This window comes from Mesitornis unicolor, unplaced genomic scaffold (genome assembly GCF_000695765.1).
Source record: "Mesitornis unicolor isolate BGI_N332 unplaced genomic scaffold, ASM69576v1 scaffold13990, whole genome shotgun sequence".
In the NCBI taxonomy this organism is placed as follows: Eukaryota; Metazoa; Chordata; class Aves; order Mesitornithiformes; family Mesitornithidae; genus Mesitornis; species Mesitornis unicolor.
The window spans coordinates 25,000-50,505 of NW_010159203.1; the positions used below are offsets into that span (position 1 = coordinate 25,000).

General features: G+C 40.6%; 1 protein-coding gene across 1 annotated transcript in view; it reads left to right on the forward strand.

The window, feature by feature from the left end:
- FGGY (FGGY carbohydrate kinase domain containing) overlaps positions 1-25,506 on the forward strand; it is a gene marked incomplete at its 5' end in the record, with an annotated part of 87,041 nt that overhangs the window by 12,411 nt on the left and 49,124 nt on the right. The window contains 2 exons of the mRNA XM_010185880.1: positions 1,681-1,809; positions 6,770-6,873. Of these exons, the coding sequence (XP_010184182.1) occupies positions 1,681-1,809; positions 6,770-6,873 (233 nt within the window). The remainder of the gene's footprint in view (positions 1-1,680; positions 1,810-6,769; positions 6,874-25,506) is intronic.

Genomic DNA, 25,506 nt, shown 5'->3' on the forward strand with positions numbered 1-25,506 from the left:
ATTGCTTCCTTGTGTATAAGCTACCAGAGAGATGGAGATGGTGAGTTTTGGTTACTGCCCCAAATTAAACACAGGAACATGCAAAAGTTTAGGCTATACATACTTGTTTTAAATTTCCATATGATATTTAGCCTGGCATTTCAGAGGCAGCAGTGTGGCTGTCAATAGAATGGAAACTCTTGGAGAAGTGAGCATGGAGAAATTGTGTGTTGTGTCTAATCACAGAGTGCTCCTTACACGGCATCCATCAGGAAGCAGGCACCTTCCCTAAAGTGGAGAACCACCATGATTTGCAGCAAAGCCAAAGGTCTAAGTGATGTGTAAAACTGAACACCCATTTTCCACGTGTGAATTTAATATTGTAGCCTTCTTTTCAGCTGATGGTAACGTATTATAACTGCACTTCTAGAACATTTTGCTTGTGAGCATTAGGATATTACTGATATTTTATGACATGCAGTTCCTCTTAAATAATCTCCATTGTGGAGTATGTTTTACTTCCTTCTTGCACATCAGAATGACTCTCAGCAGACTTGACTGTGAAAATAGGCTTGTTTTATTTTAAAAAGGAGTTTTGTCAACTCAGCCCAGAAGATTTGTTGAACTGAGTAAATGATACAGATACATACTATTAAATGAGCACAGAGTCTCTGACTTAAAGCCGTGGTATTGGCAGGGAGGTGGATGGGAGCTCTCTCTGTGCCTTTCACTGCCTCTCACCCCCCAGATCTGTAGATAAAGAGAAGTATGTGCAGTTCCAGGACCTGTCAGTCCCATTGCTTCGGCTGTGGCTCAGGGTGTCCTTAAATTCTGGAAGTTGAATGAATCTAAATTTGTTCTTCTAAGCCCTAAGCAATCTGTATTACCACGTTTTAATTATTGAAACAATCTCTTTTCTTTTTGCTAGCCAAAACTAAATGTGCATTATGGCAGCAGAGGGGATCTGCCAGCAGGCTCCCTGGTGACAGAACTGATGGAGAAGGGTTGCAGTCCTCGTGTTTGGGGTGATCATGATGTTCTTCATACTTCATAAGGCCAGTGAAAACTCAAAAAACGAGATTGTTTAAGCCCATGAGGAAATACAGCTGCAACCGCAGGAATTTGCTGGTTAAGCCAGTTTCTTTTTCAGAGTTTCTGTTACTATAGCCACTTTATTCCTGGTAGAAGCTGTGTGAGAGGATCGAAATGGAAAAAAAAAATTGCTCTTGCTTTGTGAAATAGGGGCAGTTTCCAGTTGTGAACATGCCCTGAGCTGAGTCTTGTTCACATGCACAGAGCATGGCTGCAGGCAGCCTAGGCAGTAACTACCTCAAGAACTTGGGATTTCTGCATCAGTGGTTCATATCTCTTGGAAAGATGCCAATCAGAATTTAATTGCTTGTGGTGAAGTCTTTCTCTGTGGCTAGAGAGGACATTGAATCCGTTTGAACTTTTAAATTGCTGTGGGACAGCCTGAGCTAGCACAGTTGTGTTTAATATACAGGCAGATAATGGAAGATACTTCTTCATCAGATAGAGTTCTTTGATGCGCCTTTTTGTTTTATGCACACCACGCTAACTTGTTTTATATATACACCACACTAACTTGAGGCAGAGGAAGGGAGTTCTTGTAATAACACACACATTTGTTTCTCTGTTTGGTGCATTGACAGGTGTTTGGTTTTTCTTGTGTCTGCCCAGGAAACCACGTCTTGTCTCCTGGAGAGTCTGTTGGAAACGGTCTCACGCCAGAAGCTGCAAAAGATCTCGGTCTCCCCGAAGGGATCGCGGTGGCAGCATCTCTCATTGATGCCCATGCTGGAGGATTAGGTACTCAGTCATGTATTTACTATTCTTGGAAACAGGAATGTATCGAATTAATTTTAGAAAGCTATTTTTCTTACAGCTGATTTTGTATCCAGCTGTTTGCTCTGATGCTATTCTTATGAAATAGCATAACTAAAATAAAACAAAACCCCTCACAAGAACTGCTAATATTGAATATCTGTTTATGGAAAGGGGCTATCACTGTTTGTTTATTTTCAGCTGGATTTCCAAAATGTGTTTTAGCTTCTGCTTACTTCCACTTTGAATTCCTGAACTGAAACACCATTGTGTTGGCATGACAGTGTGCTGAGAGTTTGCTTCTTCCATTGCTCGAAACTTGGAGGATAGGCAAGGAAAATTAAAAAAATTAACATTCTGAGGGAGGAGTTTTGTGTCTGAGGCTTGCTCATAGTGAGTCTTTCTTCTTAGCTTTAGAAGTGATTCATAGTTTGTTTTAATAATGCAATAGAGACTTTTTCACATACATTTACACTAGCAAAATGTGGCATTTATACCAGAAACGCTGCTTTTGCTCTAGGGGATTAGAATGTGTAAACACTGTGTATCGAAACGATGAAACAGAACTAGAAGGGAACCGGCCACTGTGCAGCATTCACCTCCTGCAACGTTGAACTTTGTATCCATAGCTGGATAAAACACTTGGGTTTTTTTCTTTTCTAGCACAATGTTCTGGATATGCCCAGTTTCAACTGTGTGGAAATATATTTGATGAGGGTCAATGGCTTCATTTTCTTGCTATGCTTTTTGGCCTTATCTAAATACAGTCAGTAACAAAGTGATTCAGTGTAACTTTTTCAGCAGAAAATTGAGGTTTTTGTAGTTTGATAGTCTAGAAGAAAGTCTTACCTCACAAAGTTTCAGTGTTATTGAAACTGTGCTGTTCAATGGAAATCCATTGCTCATCAGAGTATTTTTTCTCTAGATCTAAATTAAATCAGCTGTTAAAGTACCAGTTTTGTTTCAAATGTTTTGTGGTGTTTTAAATCTCATTTATTCTTCCAGAAGTTGTGGCCTGGAACTTTTTAAATGTTTAAATCCATTTGCTTTGCTACTGATAACTGTTTCTGGTGAGGTTAAGTAGTCATGTGGATTGCTTTTCTTATTACCTCAGCAAGATTAGATAGAGATACAGCTGTAAAAAGGAGAACTGAGTTTTAGATTTGTTAGGTCCCTACTAATGCGACTTAAGAATCTGTTTGTGTCCATTAGTGTCCTAATTACATAAAAATGTGTTTAAAACTATGTGTCCTGACAGTTTTGTGCTCTTGAAAAGGATAATAATGTGCTGGTCTGAAAGCATGAACGTGCTGAAGAACTGGATTGCCACAAAGCACGTGGAAGAGACAGTGCAGGGTCCTCATTTAACTGGCATTTGTGCTGAATTCAGAGCACAAAACGTTTGCCCAGCACATTTCATGTGCTGAAATCAATGAATTTAATTTAAAGAAGAATAGAGGGCAACTCTCTGTTCGTTTGCTATAGACTTTTGTAAAGAAACTCTGACGTTAGAAATGTATAGCTGCTGGCATCCAGCAGAGTAAGACTTCAGTGGAGAGAGACAGTCTGCTTATGCTATCCTGTTTATCAGAATATGTAAGCATGAATGTGCTGAAGAACTGGATTGCCACAAAGCACATTGCAGGGTCCTTGTTTAACTGGCATTTGTGCTGAATCCAGAGCACAAAACGTTTGCCCAGCACATTTCATGTGCTGAAATAAATGAATTTAATTTAAAGAAGAATAGAGGGCAACTCTCTGTTCGTTTGCTATAGACTTTTGTAAAGAAACTCTGACGTTAGAAATGTATAGCTGCTGGCATCCAGCAGAGTAAGACTTCAGTGGAGAGAGACAGTCTGCTTATGCTATCCTGTTTATCAGAATATGTTTTCCCAGATGGCACCACAAACACTAGCAGACTACTGAAATCATTGCCAGGAGGAAAAAAAAAAGTATAGGTTGTTGTCAGAGAGCGAGAGACGCCTTACAGAGGGAAGAGTCAGTAACACGATCGGAGAACCTGCACGCTAATCACATGGTAACCAAGTAAAGTCTGGGAAAAGAGGAAGATTTAAGATGGAACTCATCCTTCATGAAGCTGGGAAGGGTAATAAATAGGTAGGGAACCTGGTACAAGACAGTAAAAAGGAAAAGATTTGGATAGCAAAAGGGACAGCAAGGGCAAAAGGAGAGCTGGTATGTAAAGAGGATGGAAAGTGTGGCTGTGTCTCAAATACTGGATCACTCTGCTTCATCCATACCTGTTAATAACAAGAAGTTAATATTTTTTGAAGTCTAGCTTAACCTACAGTGGGTAGAATACAGAGTTGAAAATCCTGAAGGAAAAAACCGAAGAGTAAAAGGAGAACACAGATAATAGAGCTAGGAAGTGAAACTGTGTTCTGATTAAGAGATGTTAAAGATGGCAATGCACTAAAGCAAAATAATCTTTTAATAATTATAAAAGGGTCACAGAAAAAAGGAAAATAGAGGAGATTCAAAACAGTGAATTAAAGTGTGGAAATACTGGAAACAAATAACTCTTGTCGTTGATGTAAAACTTCTGTTTTGAAAAGGTGCTGATGTGTGTTTTAGTGCTTACTCTGCTGTGATCTGTATTGAAATGTTGAGGCTCACGATTTATTTGCAGGATATGACTTGTATATTAGTAAGTGTTAGATTAGTTTGTGGGACAACAATGTCCAGTGAGTGTCCTTATTGTTGGACACATTCCTCTGGTTGTTTTAAAACTAGTCTGTAACAGCAGAGTAACGAAAAGGGCTGTTTTGTATCCTGCAGGCTAAAGCAAAGTGACATGATGGATATCTTGTTTGCAGTGTTAATAACTTCTGACACACTGTTCAGATCTGCTTTTGGCTGGATATAAAGTGTATTTTTGCTGGACAGATTCCTGAAGTTTATGAAGGCCTCAAAGTTTGGAGTAAAATGTGGTAAAGCCAGAGAGTTCTGTAGTGTGTGTGTCTGCGGAGGTCAGCTGTGACTGCTGATCAGTCCGTCTGATACCTGTTGTGGAAAAGTAAAAACCTAAAAGACAAGTGGTTAAGTCGTGCATTTTGACCTAGTGTGCCAATTTAAAAGAGCCTACAGACAAAAATGTGAGCATGGGAGGCCAGTCCCAACCTCGTGAAAATAATGTTTATGTTGCACCTTTTAAAAAGACATCAGCATTGTTTCAGCAAAAGTGGATAATTTGTTGTACAGTATCTCAAATAACTTGGTCACTGTGGAAGAGATCCAGAAATATGCGTGCTAAGCACTGCCTGCTTTTCTAAAATCTCCCCTGCAGTTTGTGTGGTATCGCAGATGTCTTGTTCTCAGTCTCTCTTGAGAATCTTCAAAAGATTTTGAGTCTGCCTCAGAGTATGAAAAATTCCAGCTAAGTTAAAGGTGAAAGTAACTTATAACAGCGATTAAATTATTTTAGAGAATAAAATATCTAAACTTCCATTATGAGTTCCAGACTTACTTGCTGTCTGACTTCCATTGATCACAAATAGGCAGACTGGAGCAACTCTGAACACTAGAAAAGCCACTGACAAAGTCTCACTGATTTGAGAAAGGCCTAGAATGCGTATTTTGCAGAATGCATATTATCTTAGTGATTAAAAGTATCTAAACGTGAGGCTCTTCAATTTTTTGTTTGTATGAAGAATACATTTGCAACATATGCTGACAATTCAGTTCAACTGATTGGTTCCCTCTGAAGTGTGAACAGTGTTTTTAACTCCTTTAAGAAACTACATTACAGTGTTGCCTGGTACAGGAAATTGCCTTTTAGACAGCCCTATCCAAAATTCTTAATATGAACTCATGCATGTCTGTGTTTGAGCAATGAAGAGTAAAGCATACAAGGTAAAGGCCGTACTTTCAGCTTTCTTTTGTTCCTTACAGATAAACTCTGTGTATGACAGATATGCTACTACACAGTTACCAGCCAGCTAGGATAAAGGGACATAAGGACAGATTTTTTAAAGACTGTACAGGTTTAGGCCTTAATTTTCTGATTATTTAGGTAACTTCAGGTAATTTAGGATTGCCAAATGGGTCACCAGACTCTGTGTTGCAGACGCAGATGCCATGCACAGTCTGGTGACCAGTTTGCCAGCTAAGAAAGTAACGCTCACCAGAAAAAAAGACAAACAAAAGGGTATTACTTGTTGGGAACCCAGCACAACGTGATGCAAGAACGCAACCTAGGACAGGAGGAGAGGGCAGGATTTTCACTGAAGCCTCCCCTGAAGTGAATTAAAAGGGAAGTGATGCCTGCTGAAGCCTGGCTGTAGCGCTGCTCCATCTGTAAGCAGCTCCTGGCTCCTCTCTGGCACCTCCTGGTCGATGTTTCTGCTGTGGGCTGGGTGCTTGCTGTGTGTGTCCCGTCCTGCTCACAGAAGCTCCTCAGAGCCAAGCACAGCTCCTCTTGGGGAAGGAAAAATCTTCCTTTAGATGGTTCTGTCTGACAGGGACAGCACAACAGCAGCAACGACAACAAAACTGGCAGCCTTCCAGTCTCCTGCCAAGTCACCCCTGACAAAAACACATCACACAGTATGTGCATAAGAAACTGGGAACAAATACACCTATCTGTGGTCTGCCGTGGTGCTTTTCACAACACGGCAGGCTTTTATTCCGCATGTTAGTGTACTACCTGGCAGAATAAAGGTCAGGCTGTAGTCCAAATAACATTTTAAAATCATAAATATAATAATAAACATGAACATGGACGAAATCATCTTGTGTTCTCATGTATCTGGAATAAAAATGTATTTTAATTTGATTTGATAAAATAGTTGTGTTTGTTGACTAAGTTTTTTGATTTGTAGCACTGGTGGGAGATACCCGGCAATTCTTTGTGTACGGAAAAGCTCTGTTTCGTAAGGATCAGCTTGCTCTTCTTTAAAATAGAATTTTAATTTTATTTTAATAGGAGTAATTGGAGCAGATGTGAAAGGACATAACCTGCCATGTGAAAACCAGCCAATTACATCCCGAGTCGCTATGATCTGTGGAACGTCTTCATGCCACATGGGGGTAGGTTGTATTCATAGTCCTAATGTGTAGAGAATATAGTAACTAATGCTTTTGAAGGGAGAAATGACCTTTGGACTTATCACCCTTTTCGTTTTCCTTGATGTTTTTTTTTTCTGGTAACTCTATCTTTACCTTTGGATATTAATTATGTATTACCATGCATTTGCTTTTAAGCAAGGACTTTAATAGTAGTAGAAATCAATATTGAAAAACGGCATGGAAAGTAAAAACCACGATGCTAGAGTGGCTTAAAGAGCAGCCTGAAACCTGAGCCAAAGACTGAGCTTGAGTTATCTGTGACGAGCCTGTCACTAAGTGCTACAGAAGAGTGTGGAGAAGGAGTGCACGTCTTCAGTCACAGCCCTTCTACCCTACCTCTTTCCTCAGTCAAAATAAATCCTTCTACCTCTGAAAGTTGCTGCGATGTACAGAATGATGATATGTAACTTGACTAAAAAGAAGGAAAAACCCAGATAAGCAATTTTCACTTTGCTAATTTTTCTCAGTGAATTAATACAAAAGCTTTTTTGGAGATTGCAATTAAAATTTAGTGTCTGCTTTTGAAATTTATACCTTTTTAAAATGTATGAGTCTGAAAGCATTCCATTTAGATAAGTACCCTTTTCTGCCACTTTTTTTATTTAAAACTCATTTCAGTCTTAAATTTACACTGATTATAATTTGGATTTTTCCTAAACGAGCAAATGTCAATGGGAGTGCTAGAGGTTTTTAGAAAGGACTAGCATGTTTCATGGAGAGCTCCAGTAGAGGAAGAAGAAGCTGATATTAAAACATCAGGCTTAACAGTAAGTTGTCTTCATAGTGTATGACTGCATGGCGATCTTGAGCATGAATAAATGGTGATCTTGTCACATGCATTGTAGTTCAGCAAAGCATTTAAGCACATGATTGAATTTAAAATTGTGACTAATCCCTGTATCACGAAGCAGAGCATTTAACAAAAGCTTAAGTCCTGTAAACTAATTGAAGTATATGTGGATTCCTTCCTAAGCAAGATTTCAAACCTCAAACTCCACCACTCTTAGCTTACTCTGTCTCTGAAAAATGACACGTGTGTGTCCTTGTCTATCACGGTGCAGGAGCCTGCCACTACTTTTATTATTTCTAGGTTTTTTTATGGAGGTTTCTGCCCTTTCAGAAGCAGCTGTTTGTGTGCACTCTTCCTAACCTGTTTCATTTAGCTGAGTTAGTTTAAGTGATTAAAATGAGTTGGGTTAATAGAGACATAATACTGGATTGAAATGAGCCAAGAGCTCTCAGACAGTTTCCCCAAAAGGTCTAAGGGCAATGTTGAGCAGCTGAAAATGGGCCAGCTGGCTCTAACGTAGTCCTTTAGTATAACTAGCCCTGGAGGAGGAGATGTGTGTGGTTATTTATTAATTTTTAATGTATGCATATTGGTAAGTTCTAAGGTAGACCCAGTTAACTATTATAGTTTGTTTGGCTTCCCAAACTGAAGCACGGCGTCTCGGCATAAACACTTTCACAGCACTTTTTGTATGCGTGTGCCATGACCATGATTCTGTGTGGCTCTAATAAATGTGCTAATGTAACAGCAGTGACATGATAAAGTCCTTGTTGGTGTTAATAAATGTTCTGTTCTGTCGTTAAAACAACCCCAAAGTTGTACATAGGCTGCACAGCACAGACAAGGTAGAACTTTTTAAAGTTCTTAATCACTGAAGTGCAAATTCAGGAATAGATGCTTGTGCAGTTTTTTGCTAGATTGAAGTAGATTTTTGTTTAAATACAACTACTCAGCATTTTATAATCATTCCCTTAACTGCCTTCCTTCACTCATCTGTTCAGAGGTATAACGATCTGTAGCCAGCAGACAATAAGCAAATTCTAAACTTCTCTGGATTTAATCTGTGGAAGGACTTTGTTTCACTGTTCTTTTATCTCTTACCTGCAGAGAGTGCATAAAGTGAATGTAGAGCACACAGAGCAGTTGTATTTGTGTTTTAATGAGACCTGTATGCAGCTGCGTTTGGCTGAAATTAGCTGTTCCTTTCTTTAATTAGGGCTATAAAATTAAAGTATATTATACTTGTGTTTTGATAGAAATATATATTTTCTCTCTCTCTCCCTGTGCACCAAGGGACCCTCAGGGCTACAGAGATTAATCATCGAGTTTAATTTAATGCAGTGGGAGAGAGACCTGTGTGGTCAGGCGGGCATTAAAAAGTGCCTTTGATCTGCCTCAGGTGCACTGAGCCCCAGCGAGCCAGCAACAACAGTACCTTTGTGAGATGATCAGAGATGAGAGAGGGAGAAAATGGCCTGTGTGGAAACTCAAGGCCGTCCTTTGTTGTGGTTCTGGCAAAGGAAAGAGCCAAGTGTCAGGAGAAATTCAGAAAACAGAAAGCAGGGTGAAAGTAAGGCTGGATTTCTTTCAAGGGATCGTAACAGGAAACTGTTCAAAATCATCTGCTGTGTCTTTCTTCCCCTCCCCCTTCCTCCTTTTTCGGCGAGGGCAGGGGTGCTAATGTTGGTGTCTATGTGTTGGTACCGAATTTCCATTCTCCAGACCAAGTACTCCATGAGTCACTGAAGCAGCTCTTGCTTTAACACAGCATTTGCTTTAAACTTTTAGAGAAACTGCTCCATGACCCAGTTTTCATTACCTCAAGGACTCTAGAGATCCTGAACAAAAGACTTTGCTAATCGTGCCTTTGATATTTTAGACAGTACAAATGTAGAACCTAATTTTACTCATGGCTATAATGGTTTAATTTGTGGTAGAACTACCATTTTTTGGTGAGGATACGCTTTTGGAATTAACCACCGACAGTTTGGGGTAATCAGACGCACACAAAGCATTTTGTTTGTGTTGAGCTACGTGAATAGCTCATGAAAGAAGCGAAATGCATGTTATAATTAGGTTACTGATCCAAGTCCAGGTCTGAGTTGGTAGTTGCTGAAAGTCACTGCCACCTCAGGGCTCATCCATTATCCATGAGGAAAAAGAAAAGATGGTTTTGTGAATATTTTTGGACAGTTACTCATTTTGCATGATTCTCTGCTGCCTCCTTTGACCTAACTAAAGTCACTGGCAGAATCTGAAGGGCAACTGAGCTGTCCTTTTAACTTGTGAAGGATAGTCCCTCGGTTTCGGGCTGGGATGCCTTTGCTGCAGCTTTGATCTGTCAGTGTGGTGTAGGTTTTCCTTTCAAGTGATGGATACTCAGTGGCTGCCTTTTCTGAGTGGGCTGCTGCATGGCATCGTGCTTTGGAGACAGGATCTCTGAGCTGCAGCACCCACACGGAGTTTTTGGACCTTTTAGGAGACTTTCCTTGTGTAGCCATGGTGACTACACAAAATGTGTGAGTAGTTTTTCACAGTAAAATAGCAAGTTTGAGGCCTTGAAATAGCAGCTTGCATATTATTCCAAATTAGTAGTTTGCATGGGTCTAACAGACATGTCCTAACTTCTGGGAATAAGGTAATTGGTTTCCTTCAAAGCCTATCCTCCTGCCAGTGTCTTATGGGTTTTATGGGATATTGTAAAGGTTTAAAAGCTCCCTTGTTTTCTCCTGAAACCGGAGAGATTTCAGGTACAGATGTCTGTCGTATTTTGTCCCAGCCCTGAGCACAAGCATGCTTGCCCTTTTGCAGATGTGTAAAACCACCAAGAATTGAGTTAACTTGCAGGTGTCAGTTAGCAAACAGCAAAACAGTAATATGACCAAGCAGTGTGACAGGGCACTTGTGCACAGAAATTTCCTAGTTTTCCTTGCAGCAAGTAATCTAGTGGTACTGCTGGTTCTTTCTGGTAGATAAACGTTGCAGTTTCCCATATCCAATGTCAGCATAATTGCTCTTCTTGAGGGCACAAAATTCACATAAACTTTTTTGTTCCTCAAACCAAAGTGTTTCATTAAACCGTAAGGTTTTTGTCAAAGAGACTACAGGTTTGAGCAAATTTATGTGACGCCTGACAGACTGAGACCAGCCTGGGACTGCTTTTTAGTAGCCAGAGATTGTGAAAGGGATTTGAAGTAATTTAAATGGCAAGCAGAAATGAATGTTAGTTCTGGAGTGGGAAGCTGCAAGATTCAGACGCATTCACTCTCAGAGCAGGGATCTTCTTTTGCAGCAGCCCATCTTCTCTTTTTTTGTCTGCAGTATGAGATCCTTGCTAATCTTGTACGTGTACAGGCTATGTGCTATTTATGTGTATTGAATAAAATAGCCCTGTTCATCAAATGGGTATAAACTCACATTTCTGCCTATTTTGTGGTGAATTTGGCTTACTTAGAGATCAGTGGTCTGCTGTGCACTTGTCTCAGAACAGTTGTTCCGTTACGAAAATACTTGTCATTCTTGCTCTAACACCTTTTTGGATTCGCAGCTGAAGGAAGTAGCCATGGCAGCTTCTAACGGGAACATTGCCTGGCCTGATTTCAGCTTACGGAGATAGGGGCGTCCACATTTGCTGGCATTTTGAGTCCCAAATATACAAGGTTTGTGTTCAAAAGTCACTGATATTTTTTTCCGTCTTTGTTTGGTGATGTGGTCTCTGTGCTTCTTCAGCCATTCCTTCTGCTTTTATCAGCTCTCAGTACTCAGACCTCCTCTTGGGGATTGTCAGGGAATCTTTTCAGGTTTAGATGGAGTCTCTTCATTTGCATCTGGTTTTGTTACTTCTGTGACTCTTCATTGGGAACTGACTCACCTGGCTTGGTGCGCAATTCTTTTTTCCCCTGGGTGATAACGTGTATGTGGTTTGAAACTTAATTTAGTCATTTTTTAAACTGGCAAGGCAGTTTAAAAGGCACAAGTCTTTCTTCTTCTATCTTTTCAGATTTACTACCTGATCTAAAAGACAGAGCTTGAGCAGCTACACGAACAGCAAAAGGAGAAGATAATTTTGCTGTCCCAGTGTTTACTATGGATAATTTCAGGAAGACTATCCCATACTCTTTTACCAAGCCCAACTTGTCTTTGCCTGTTTTCTGCTAAAGGAACTTCAGCCCAGTTTGCTTATTCTAAATTTGTTCATTTGATTCCCGTGATGACTGGCAAACACAATAGAGCTTCTTTGCTCCACAATATCCGCCCGAGCTGCCAGCTTTGTTCACACAAATAGAGTGTAAAGCACGTTTCCACCCCGAAAGCATGCACAGTACGTGTCCTTCGCAGTACATCCTGGAGTGGAGACTGCAGAGACGCGCTGGCTCAAAGTGTTCTCATAGCCTGATCTCTGTAATCTCGGTGGGAGCCAGCCCAGCAAGTGGATTCAGTGTATTTTGGCTCCGATATGAGAGTCTCCTCTTCAGAACATGCCACGTTGTTAAAGCAGCAGACTTCTGAGTAATTACTGCACAGGGACTCCTCAGCTGCTTGAAATCATCAGCGATGAAGGGAGAACTTGCAGGGACTAAATAGACTGGTACTTGCTTTGCCGGCTATATTTAATCTGGTGGGGTGGCACTAAGCAGCGCGCTTCTGGAGCGGGAGTTGGAGGGCTGCGTGCACTTCAGCCTCGCACCCTTCGATTGCTGCTGCACATGCATCCCTGACGTGAAACGTGCAGTCTCCGAGGGGACAGGGCCAGAAGCCCAGGGCAACAGGGCCGAGTGCCAACTGGCTGGGACCCAGGCTTTAGCAAAGGCAGCAATTTGTCCTTCTCCTGACCAGGGGAAAGGGGCTGGGTTTGGGAGGATCAGGCGAGCGGGGAGGAGGGGATGGGATGCAGTAGGAAAATAATAAAAACAAAAGCAAAACTTTTGAAGCTAGGGCAGACCGGACAAGTTTTTGAAATCTTTCTGTGAGAGCTTTATGAAACTGATAAACCCCTGCTCTCCTGGGTTTTTTTTTTTTGGTGAATATTCTCTTCTGTGAGGCCTGTTCTGCACATGAGTCACAGAGCTAGCTCAAATGGGAGAAGTAAATTAATATCGCAGGAACCTTTCTCTTGCTCTGTCCTTATTCAGCTTGGTTCTTCTGGCTTATATATTGCACTTGGCAGCAGTCACAGTGCTGACTTCCCAGCTAATGAAGATGTTTTACATTCAGAGAGGCCTGCATGAAATGAAAACCACATTTACTTCACAACTGTAGTTACAGGTTGCCTGTCCTTAGTGTACACAGATTTAGCTGTCTGAGGAAAAGGTCGCAGGGCCTATTTGGGTGCCTTTTCAGCCTGTGGCCATAGAAGAGTTATATATCCATAAAATTGTTGCTGCCTTGTACTTGTCCCTCAAAGAAGCTTTCCACGCCCTTTTTTAATGAGACTGTCTTGTTCCCTGTTCTAGCATCCTTGGTTTGAAAAACAAACAAAACTGTAATATCCCCTTTGCTGGCATTAATTTGCCATTGTATGCTTTGCTTGCTTTGTTTTGTTTTTAAAAGGTGAGAGGTAAAATATTTCTGCTAGCGGGGCATATAAAAGATGGTTGCTTTTCTGACCTCCTTATTATATTAATAAAAGCTAGGAAGACTTCAGTAGTGGTGGGAGATCATGTGCAGGCAGCCTCCAAAACCCAAAGCACTTACTTGCAGAACTAGTAAACCACAAAGCTTAAGATCTTGAAATGTAAATAGGAAGTTGGAGAGTTTACTTTAGAGCCAGCAGTGGTGAGTCTGTATAATGTTTATTTCTGCTTGCCTCCCAGCCTTTCCTAAAGCTTGGCAGAGATGAAAGGGAGGCTTTCTCAGTAAATGAGTTATTAAAAGATTTTGTTGTGAGCAAGATTCCTTTGTTCCTGGCCTGACATAATTCCAGGTATGCCTTGGTGGCTGGGGGAATGGGACGTTCCTATTTAGTGTATGCCTGTAAGAGACATCCCAGTTTTGTACCCCATCACTTTGCTGGTAATCAAACTATTCAGGGGAATGTAGCTGAAAGCAATACTATCTCTATTGTACATGAACCAGATAATGCTTCGTAACATGGCCAGAAAACTGTGCAGTCAAGTCTTTTGTGGACAGATCCTTTGAATTCAAAGACTCAAAAAATAGATGTGGACGGAGCGAATGCTTTGAAAAATACTCTGCTTGGAGGCTATGCGGAGGCTGATATTCTGTGGATGTCTCACTGACGTCAGTGTAAACATTTGCTTTGAAATGTCCAACAGACGCGGTGGTTTCCATCCTGCGGTGACCTGCAGCCTGCCCTGTGTGACACAGCCGTGTGTTGGGGTGTCAGATTTATAACACTGAGCCCTTCTGCAGTGTCCTCTCTTTGGTGGTCTTGGGGCTCTTTGCAGTTATAAAATTTTCCTTCATTGGTGTTCAGGTAGCATAGCATCCCTCCATTGTCGGGGTTAGGATAAAACAACCTAATTTTGATTCATTCTTTATGTAGCATTACTTTCATTTTGTTCATGGAAGTCTAAGAGCAGCCCTCCACTGTAACAATATTTTTGTGTTTCCTTTTCTGTATTCCTCACTGTGATGGTATCTGATTTGACAGATGCAGCACTCTCGTCAGCGCTGCAAACTAACGAGTTCTGATTGCTCTTCTCCAGAGCCAGAAGAATGTATAAGCCTGCAGCCCACAGTTCCTGAGCAAACCCCGAAGCCTTCCTGGAGTGCTCTGTTCTGAGGAGAGCTGGAGAGGGGATTTCTCTTGGATCACAAGCATATTTATGTATAAGAAATCACCTTTGCAGATCCCTTGTTTATCTTGTTTTTGTGAGTTGCCGTGAATTGATTAAACAGCCTGCTTATTCTGTGTGTCTGGATCTCATGGTGAACAAAAAGGGCTCCCTTTTGTGGTCGTTCTTGTACTTAACTGGACCATGAAAGAATAACTAAGATACAAATGAAATGCGATATGAAAGGGCTGTCCTTAATCATCAGTTAGGTTGTCTCTGGGCCCTGAAACAACTAAATAGAATTTTCAAGGGAATACAAAATGCAATAATTGTACGATAAACAACTTAATAGTTTTCTGTTAGTTTAAACATTTTGGAATTAACCATATTTGCAATGAGTGGTGTGGAATTTGGGGTCAAAATCCCAAATTCTCTTTAGTTTTGCTGGTTTGCTATATGATTCTGACCCATTGTTGCCTTTCCTTAGTTTGCCCACATGCAATATGAGCTTGAAACTGGAGCTGCGCAGACAGAGATCTTTCAAATGAAAGGTGCAATATGTAAGTGCTGGGTATTAAGGACTCCATGGTCCAAGCTGATATAGAGGCAATGGTATTTCTAAGTGTCTTTTTATGTTTCTTAACAGCAACAAATTCCCCAGTCAGGCAAAATTCATCAGTATTAGGCCAGTGGGTCTCTTATTAAGGCTTTTTTTCTCCCTTTCCAGGTTTATTCAGCCTCTCATGAATCAGTAGTTCTTCATCTATGTTTCTAAGTTTGCTGCTCCAGCTGTGGGTGGCGGAAGATCTAAGATGGGGCAAGCTTTATTAGGGAGAAACTAAATCTCTTCTCATATAATCATTCTGGAAGCAAAAGGAGGAGAAGCATTAGCTGCTGCTTTTTTCCCTGTGTCAGCTGAGAATCACAGTTTATGCTGAATTCATTGTTTATAACTGTGGGTGAAGGCCTGAGGTTCTCTCTCAGTGTTTACTCTGTCCTTGGGAGTTTGTCTCAGTAAGTAAGGGCTGAATAAACACCAAGTAAGGTTCTCAGGGTTTACTCATTTACTTATTCAAATGTTTAAAATAGTGGGTGATAGCATATCCCATAGAATGTAAATCTGCTTCCAGTAACGCGGGGGTTTTGGAGAAGAAGATTTATTTTACCTGTAAGTATGATATTATTGTTGGTATTGACCTTTGCTAATACAGAAGGAATACTTACCTAGTGGTGAAAAAGGAAAATAAATCTCTAACATGAACTGTATTATGTCATAAATAAATACAAAATACCTTGAGGTACATGGGAAAGGCATCCAGAGTAGATAAAACACCAGAACTCATTTGAAGAGATTCTGATTTTCCTTAATATTTCCCATTGACTGCAGTAAGAATTGCAAGTTTTAAAGAATAATTCTCCCCCATAAATAATAAGGTTAGGAATAATACCGACATGCAAAAACCCCTTGAGTTTCCTGTTTAAATGCCACATCTTAGACTTCTTTCCCACCCTTGCCTTGGATTTCTGTCACATCAGCTACTAAGCTCCAAGTTCTTCAGGACTGTCAAGATCTGATACAGTTGAGGTGACTGGATTGGGGTTACCAAGACTTGCACTGCTTAGCATGCGTATCAGTGATAACTGTGCAAACACTTCTCAAGAGAAGACAAGGATCTTACGATACAATCTCCAGGAAAGGGTATGAGACAGCATAGCTCATATCTTCCTACAGCTGACAATTCTGCTATGAGCTCTCTGGGAAATGGTCTGTGCTAGAAACCTCGTATGGAGACCCGCTGCTCCTGTGCTGGCCCAGCAAGGCCTTGGACTGCACAGGGTTTGGCTGGGAGGCACGGTGGGCTCTTCTTAAGTATCATCTGGAGGTAGAGTTGGTTTTGTATCTGGTGAGTGAGGTGCAGCACCCACCAGTATTTGTGACACAGCTGTTCCATGTGCACAGCTCCTAACATTTCAGGTCAGGATGAGCTCTCACTGGTCCCCTAAAATGAGATACTGCAAGTGGTGTCTGACGTGTGTTTGTTTAGGAACTAGAACTGAAGTTGAAGGGCTGTGAGCTAAAGGAATAACTGAGATGCTTAAAAAACTCCAGTGTTCTTGTGAAAAAATACTGATCTACAAGTCAGCATTACAGTAAATTTCTTTTGTAATGCACAAAGGGAGCTTTTTACTGAGAGACTGCTAACATTCATGGAAATGTGTTTTGTTTGCATTCTCAGGCAGTCACTTTTTAAGACCTGGTCTCTTGTGCTGGTTGGAAGTAAGAACAGAAACTTGCTTGAACCCCAACTCACTGGAGGCTGGGAGGACATTTTTGAGAAGAATTATTGCATGTTTACCCTGTTCCTATGCTCTTCCCTAAGCCATTTGTTTCTGGCTGCTGTTGACAACAGGTTAGCTGCATGGATCTTTGGTTTGACTTTTTTTTTTTAATTTTTGAACATTGAGAAGAGTTAGTTCAAATGGTGATGAGCTTTCAGGAATTTAATTTACCATAGCAGCAAATCATAGTGTTGTACAGTACACATTTAAAATGGCCTGCAGTTAGTTGTCTGTGCTGGAAGATTTATAGACTTCACATAAACTGGCGTTTTGTGACAGTGAGGATCTATCATTGGAAGAGAAGTAAAAATAAATGGGTGGTATAAATTGTTCTAGCTCATTTGAGGCCTTATATCCCCAGTGAACAATTGTTATGGGAGGCACAGGAGTAACTGCTGTGAGTCATGGAGCAGCGTTGCTTTAGAAGGGGACATAAGAGCATTTCAGCAGAGGACACGGGCAGAAGCTATGGTGTAACCAGACAACCTTCCAGTCTATTTATCAAAGCACTTGTAGTTCCCGTTTCAAGGAAGGCGACACAGTAAATATGAGGAGGGGAAATAAGGTTAATCTGTGTATCTGCACCCAGACATTTCACTAAATAAAACAATGCAATAAATCAATGCAGAACTGTTAGTGTTTAAGTGCTTAGCAAAAAGCTTCTGAATCCATTCTTGAATGTGGGGGGTTTTTTTTCAGTTTTGGATCTTGAAAACAATTTAACAGATTAAAGGTCTTCTTTTGCCAGTTTATTTAAGAAACCTTGACCTTTGGGAATACAAAGAAAAGGATGATATGTTGCTGTGTGCCTGTTGTATACTTTACAAAGCCGAAACATAAAATATGCTTAGTGTTAATGGATACTGATAAAAGGCAGAAGTAAATGTATGTGAACATTCAAGCTTGGAACAGTCAAAATTCATTTAGTTTAAAGGTTTTATTTCAAAGCTGAGCATTCTGTCAGGGTCCCTGATAAGACATTGGAAGTCCTTGCATCTCTGATTTAGGCAGATGGAAATGGTGAGCATTGACTGAGTTTGGAATGATTACCCATGAATTCATTCTTATTTAACTTCTTCCAGAGCTGAAACTCTCAAGTTGTCCCAGGCTTAGTTCCAGATTTGCTTCCAGGAATAAACATAGGAGGTTAACCTCACACCCAAGGAATAAAAACCTACAGGAGTGCAAATTTTCTGTTGAGGACACCAATATTGTTTGTTCTGTGTCTGGGGAGAGCAAACCCAGGGACAGTTCTAGAGGTGGACACTGTGCTTAGACTTCTCTCTGCTCCCATTGTGATCTCCTGGAGACTTGTCTCATATGTGGCTCTGAATGACATAACTGTTCATCTGACCCTGCTCTCCAGACCCTCTCCTTGTACTGACACAGAAGCTGTTTGATCCGCTTGCTCCAGCCCCTCTCTGAGGACAGTTCTCAGTTCTTGGGTCCAGTGTCTCAACCATCTGACAGTTCCTCATAAAACCCTTCTTTCTGCAAACAGCATCATTCTTCTATGAAGAAAACAAGTACATCTACCCTTCTAACACCTTTTAGTTTGTGATACCGTTTTAGAAGCTCGTCTGTCGGGTCACAAGCAGCCTCCCCAGCCCATTGGTCTCACGAGTACTTTTCTGCCATTGTGATCTTTTTGTCTGTTGCTGAATTTGAAGGATAGATCTCATTGCTCAGATTTTCTGTTCATTGGTTTCCGTTTTGCCTGAACAGTGTTCACGACTTGCCTCTTCAACAAGAGTCTCAAAATCCAACTTCCAAGATGGCAGAGCTACCTAACCCCAAGCTGCCATTCTCTTCCATCGCATGTAAGGTTTAGTGACCCTGATTCATAGAAATAACTCTGAGCTCTTTTTAGTGCTTCACGGGAGGACTGAATGAATGCAGACATAAGAGTCTGCTGATCACAGTGGGTCAGTAAAGTCATCACTGAAGTGTCAGGAGATCTGCCAGCTCTCTGTGGATCTCATAGAAAAAGTTGAGAGGCTTGTGTCCATTCCAGAACACTGATTTTATATTTTGTTTTTCTCTTCTCTAATTGCTTGTCTCACAAAGTGGCTACAGGTAACGTGGCAGTATGACTGCTTCATGGTCGTGATACAGATACCATTAAGCCATGCTCCTCTTCTAGCTTGTGCTTTTAAGTGGCCAACTTCCAAATGCTTATGTCCTATTACAGCTCCCATCTTTTGCAAACAGCAGGCAAATTTCAGCAAGGCATTAAAACAAGACTTGAAGGACATGTTCAGATGTGGCCTTCTCAGCTTCAGTGGCCTGAGTGCTCTTGGATAAAGATAAGATGAGGTGGCTGAGAGATGCATCCCATCTCCTATCACTTCCTTGTACTTTTTTCCCTTGGTGCATCATCTCCTTTGAAACAGTGGGTCATGGATCGTGTGTTTGTGATATCTCTAATGCTCCTCACAAGTCCTTTATTAGTGCGTAGAGATAGATAATGAGAATACAGGTTGTAAGCTGTCTCTTAGGCTTTTATCGAAAAGTACACGGAGGGACAGGCTCCATATGTAGAGCTAGGAGAAGATTTGTTTGGATGGGATGGAGCTACAAGGTCACTGCTGGTTGCCTTGTGAGAGTTTGATGGCTGAGTATCGTACATCGTTTGGATTTCGGTATCTTTTCTGAACTGGGGCACCCACTCTGTTTTAGTTCTGCCCTTGTGAGGAAAAAATTAATTGGAAAGGTTTAATGCGGCCCTAAATGCAGTGAGCTAAAGTCGACCTTCTTACTGTTGAGTTTCCTTGCCTTGATGAGATAGGCAATACATAGAATAAAATACATACTCACCCTATTTGATTTAATCTGGCGATTTTCTTCTCTCTCTTTCACTGTCTCTCAGTCTCTCATTTTACCAACATATTTTCCTGTCTGAAAAGGAGATTTATAAAAATACATTTTTGGGCAGGGAAGTTATATTTATTAACATTTCACCATTTAAAAATAGATAGTAGTAAGGCAAACAAAATGAAGCGCATTTTGCTCCCCATATAATTTTCATTTTATCCTGGTTTTATATTCTGTTTTTGAATTTGGAGTTTTGAGTGCAAAGAGAAGTCAAAAGCTTACAGTACGAGAGGTAGGTACTGTATTTTCTCTTCAGGAATTTCATAATGTTAAAAATACTGTTCTTTTTCAAACAAATCTCAGTTGCCCAGCTTTGCTGATTAATATTTGAAGGCTGATATCATTGCAAGCTTCTTTCATAAGATGAGTATTGAGAAAAAAAAAGACAATTTTTAAATCCTTTTGTACGATCAAGTAATATGAGCATGGGCAGCTGAAGAAATTAACTGTATAATCCATAGTGTGTATTTGCACCGTGTCAGCAACTCTGCAGCAGCACTCCTGGCCCTGGTTTCCTGAGGAATGTGCGAGGTCCCTGGGATCTGTCACGGGATACACCACAGGAAGATGATGAGTGGAGGTGGTTTTGCTGGGCAACTGACCTCCACGTTTTGCCAATAATAATTTATTCCTGTGGCTGTACCCTAAGACATACCAGTATGGTACATACCATTGGCTGAAAACTGATGCAGTGTATTGAAACGAAGCAGCAGCATGAAATACCCACAGTTAGCTCAGGTGAAGAGGCTGGTCCTGGCTGCTAGCTAAAAATGGGCTGCCTTGCAGACGGGTCTGTTGTTCTGCTAAGGGATACAGTGAGTGATTTAAGCCCCACAGCATCCATTGTCTGAAGGTTTTCTCAGAAATGCAGCTTCAGACTGGCTTCTGGTGGCAGACCTCCAGAAAAGCTGCTTATACAAGTGCAGCCTGTGACCTCTTGCATTCCCTGCTCTTGGCAAGAACCTGCGCTATTGCATTTTAAAAGGTAAAATAAAATACATCTGAGTAAAACAGGGGGGTTTTTTGCTGATTTTGTTGTTGTTGTCAGTTTTAAGCAACATTTTAATTGATGTCTTTAACGGTTTTAAGAACCAGGATCCTCTGGTAGAAGAGGGAAACCCTCAAATCCTGCCTTCTAGTTTCTGCTGGTGGATTAATTTCAGAGCACTAAACGTTTGACTATGTGGTCATCCCCCGTGAGTGAGGAGCATGTCTAGTAAAGTAATCTTCCCTCTTACTCTTTCTCTTCTTCTCCCTCTTCTAAAAAGCTAGGGCCAAAATACTTCCTAAGGGTAGGTGCCCAAGTCCACATTTGGACACCTGAACAGCTGGCTTCATGCTCTGAGTTCCTGAGCCAGAAATCAATGGGAAATTGAGGTCTTGTGTTTTTTTTTTTTTAAATCAGAGTACTTATTTGAGTACTTATTTAAGTGTTTAAATAGAAGTGTTAGCACAGATCTTCAGAGAGTATAAATCAACGGATCTCCATGGAAGCTGGTGGCAAGTATGCTTGTTTGTACAAGTTGAGGCTTTGGCTCCCAAGGCTGGAAGCACTGGTCCAGATAAATGTCTCTTTATAGCCATAGATATAAATTTAAGTACAAGTTGAATAACTAATATTATTGTGATTCAACATATTCTTTCATTAAAAATCGTAAGATCTAAAAATTTTTCAATACCTTTCCTTATTTAGCCTTGAATAGAAATCTCACAGTGGAAATGTTTAATAATCTCAGTGAAGTTTTCCTCTAATTAATTCTTGTTAGATACAAAGCCAGGTTGTGCAGTATATAGTCCCGTCACATAACTCACCTGAAGTATTTTCAGAGATGAGGCAATCACTTTGCCCTGGGAGTGTGGTTTCTTTACTGGGCATTAATCACATACCTTGTTTGGTCTGTAGTTTGCAGACCAGTTAATGTTTTATGTAGTAATTTTAGCAAATTAGAAATAGTTATGCATGCGTGTCGTTGACATTTTGCTGCCCTTCTCATAAGGTTTATTACTTTGAATAAGAGGTAACAGTAGTCCCTAAGAATTCATCTGTTTCTCCTGGTTTTAGGTTGTACTGGAAGTTTTGTCTGGAAAATAACTAAAGCAGGGATTGAGTACAAGCTCCAAATCATTATCAGAATTTCAGATCCCAGTCTGCATTTTGATACATACTCTCTGTATGTATTTTTAATACTGGTAATTTTTACTTAAGGGTGTTGCTGTGGTTGGGATTGGTTTAATTTTTGTCATACGAATTTCTGATACTACCATGTGCAGAATAAGCAGCAAAATCAAAAAGGTATTTGTTTTAAGGTTGTCATACATGTCTTTAGTGGGTCTGCTGCCCATGGAGCCTTGCTGAGCTGCTGGACTGAAATGTGCTGGACCTGTGTCCTTTAATGTTATCATGGTGTGTAAATGAGCAATATTACTGTCTTCTCCATTGGCCTCTCAGGTTTTTTTCTGGGCATAAACTCTCCTCTGAGCCCCCTCAGGCCGATTGCCGCAGGCCCTGCAGGCTGACAAGGCCCACAGGCCTCTGCTGGAGCCCAATTCCTGCTAGCAGTCTCCCTGACACCTCCCTCCCGTGAGAGTGAAGGCAGACAGGGGACTCAGGTGACATAAAACCATGACTTTACTACAGCCAACACAAAAGAAATAACATGGGCAAAAAATAACACTGTTTCAACTTGCCTGCTGCAGACCACTCTCTGGCCATAAGTTTATGCTCTGGGCAGTGCCCAGAACCCTATGATTCTGTTGCATGGTTTTTCGCACTTCAAATGATACCTGCTTTTCTGTCTCTCAACCTTGCCTGGCTCCACAGTCAGAAATCTTATCTTGCAGTATCTTATACTGCAATAATATCGCCTGATGTCTTTGAATATTTTGGTTGTTGTTGCACAGCTTTGATAGATGTAGTTGGGTGATTTTGTTTTGCTTTTATTCATTCTGTTACCATTCTCCCAACTAAACAGAAATCTCTACGTTTTAGTAACTTTCCAGGTCTCTGGGTTTGGTAAACCTGTGACATAGCCTTGGCACCAAATGATGGAGTTCATGTTCAGCAAGGTATTTTTGAAAGTGATTTCATCACTTAAGCCAAAAGTTTTCAACTTCATGTAAACAGATATCAAAATCATCCTTGAGTGGATGCGTTCAGGCAGAATCCTGAAGGCCATGTATCTGTGTTGCTGTTGCTCAAGTATCTTCCATGCTTCCAGTGGGAAAAATTCAGCTCTGTGCAAAAATTTTTGTGGTCTCCTCTTAATATCATTGCACAGCAACTGTGTCACTGTGGATGGCCCGTGAGATGCCAACCTGTCACATCGAAGAGAGCTGCATCACTTGCCACTGCAAGCTATGCAGCCACATAGCAAACCAATGACGGCCAGGGGACATACATAAGCTTAAAATATAATCAAATCAATTACTGGTGGTATGTGACTTAAAGGAATTGGAATATTAATAAATTTTAATTTACTTTGTGTTCTGAAGTACACTTCTTGGGTGCCAAGACCTTATTTTCTTAAATATATTTTACATCAGGCTAAAGCTTGAATGCTGTTTTGTGTTTAGTGTGTAATTACTGCTAATAATAAATATCTTTTGAGAAGTTGACTGTGCTCACCATAGGCTTAGTCTAGAGAATTGCCTCCAGAGTTATCGGGAAGTTAGTTTAAAACCCATTTAGTGCTTGTGAAAGAATGCCAGGATGGCAATTTTAGGGTAGGCATCAGTTCACTGCAAATACAATTGCATGCCTCAACTCCACTCCGTTAACACGTGCCACCAGAAAGTGTTGTTATTAAATCACGTGTTCAGTAGCTATTACTATGACCTGGGTTTGAACCAGAAACCTAGAAATGAAACATTCTTGGGTTTCCCTTTGAATTCTCTCCTTTTTTTTTTTAATGAATCTCTTTCATTCCTTGTCAGAGTTGTGGTCGAATAGCTATATAAGACCCATCTGTCAGCAGAAGCTAAATGATACAGCTTTTAAATACAGGATTTTATGCATCAGTGTAAAACCCCTGAATTGAATGAATGTCAGCATTCTCAATCCACAGTCAGTCAAAAAGTTTGAAAGTTAAAAGTCAGCAGAGAAGTTAATGAAAGTATTTGACTTGTCGATGATCAAAGTCCAGAACTGTAAAGAGCATTTATTAGTTGGTGACTGATACAGTGCTTTTCCTTGTTTCGTTCCCTACTTTCCATTAGTGTCTTAGATCTTTTTTCATACCTGCCTTGGCCTAACAAAAGCAGCTGTTATTCTGAATTTCTGGCTATAGAAGCTGGTAAGTGAGGTGATTTTTGAAGACATTTTCTAACCTAGCTTCTAAAACATTGTGACAGTAAATGAAGGCTTAATTTTGCTTTCGTGTAGGTGAGTATAAGTCAAGAACAGTTCTGAAATTTGATTTTCTGTCTGTATGGCATACTGCAAGTAAATAGAGAATCTATAGTGATTCTAGAATACTGCCAGGTATCAGAGGGCCAATATTAGGAAGCAGAAATGAAAATGGAAGAAGATGGATGTGTAGTAGTATACCCTGTTAATATTAAGGTTTTTTTCTCAAGTAGTAGTCAAATTCCCTGAGAGTGCTGCTGTAAGGAATTCGTGTAGGCCTTCACCAGCAGCAGATGGTGTCAACTAAGGAAGAAAATTCTGCAGAAACTCCTGCTTCCATAAAACTGCACTCACCAGTGTGGCCTGTTTTATTTTATCTTGTCTCTGATTACCGTAACAGTTACATAAAACTGAGAAGGAAACGCAAGCATGTGCCTGATCATTATGGCTTGTCTAGCAAAACAAAGCGAAGTAACATGCATTTCACACTGCGACTTGCTCATTTTATGGGATGGCTGCGTGCCTCAGTGGTTCTTGTCTGCGAGGTCTGTGTTCTGTCCCACTCCTTGGACTAAATGACAGTCCTGAAAGCTGAAGTTAGCCTGGATTAGAGGCAGTGACTCCTTTGATTCACTTAGGTGAGCTGTAAGTTAGCCTGGAAGTGGTGAGGAGGGCTGTTTTCCACAGAGACTTTTACAATAGAGGTGGATTTTTCTTGCTTGTTTTTGTTTTAGAGAGAGAGGCAAATGGGAAGGGCTAAACTAAATTAAATACATTACCGATCGCTTATTAGTGGCATTTAAGCAGGTCCTTTTGTACTTCAGCTTAGTTCTATATAGCTTTATATATTTTTAAATACTTCTTTTGTTTCTGTGGGGGCCAGATGTGCTGCTGATACCTTCTGATCTTGGATAGTTTGACATTGATTTTCCTAGCACACGCCAGGGTTGAAATCTGGTCTGTAACTCATCCAAATGATCTATTCATAACAAAAAGTGCCTTCTGGCAGTTGCACCACAGCTGAATATTGTTAAACTGAATTCATCATTTCATTTGTTTCTGATTGCTCTATAATGTTTACATATCTTACATATTAGTATGATCTTTTATAAAGCACACACTGAGGTTAAATCCTCCCAGACAGAACTTTTTTTCTCCTTTTTCTCCTTCTCAGAAGGTGTTGAACTCTTTTTCCCTTCAGATGAGCAGGAATCTTGGAGCTGCTTGATGCTCATCTCATCTCATCTGAAACGAAGGGCTGAGCCAGTAGGAATGTGTGTGTTGGGGAGACATGTAAAGGTGACATTTCTCTTCACAAAAGAATTCCTCCCTGTCTAAAGACATAATACTGGTGAGGCGGAATTGCTTGTCCGAGTATAATGCTACCGTAAGGAAGCATCATCACGGATGAGGGCAGTAGTCCCCATTCAACTGAAATATTTACAGATGCTGCTTATGACTCAAAGCGTGAACAGGTTCAGATTCTTCTCATTACCTGTCTTCAAATT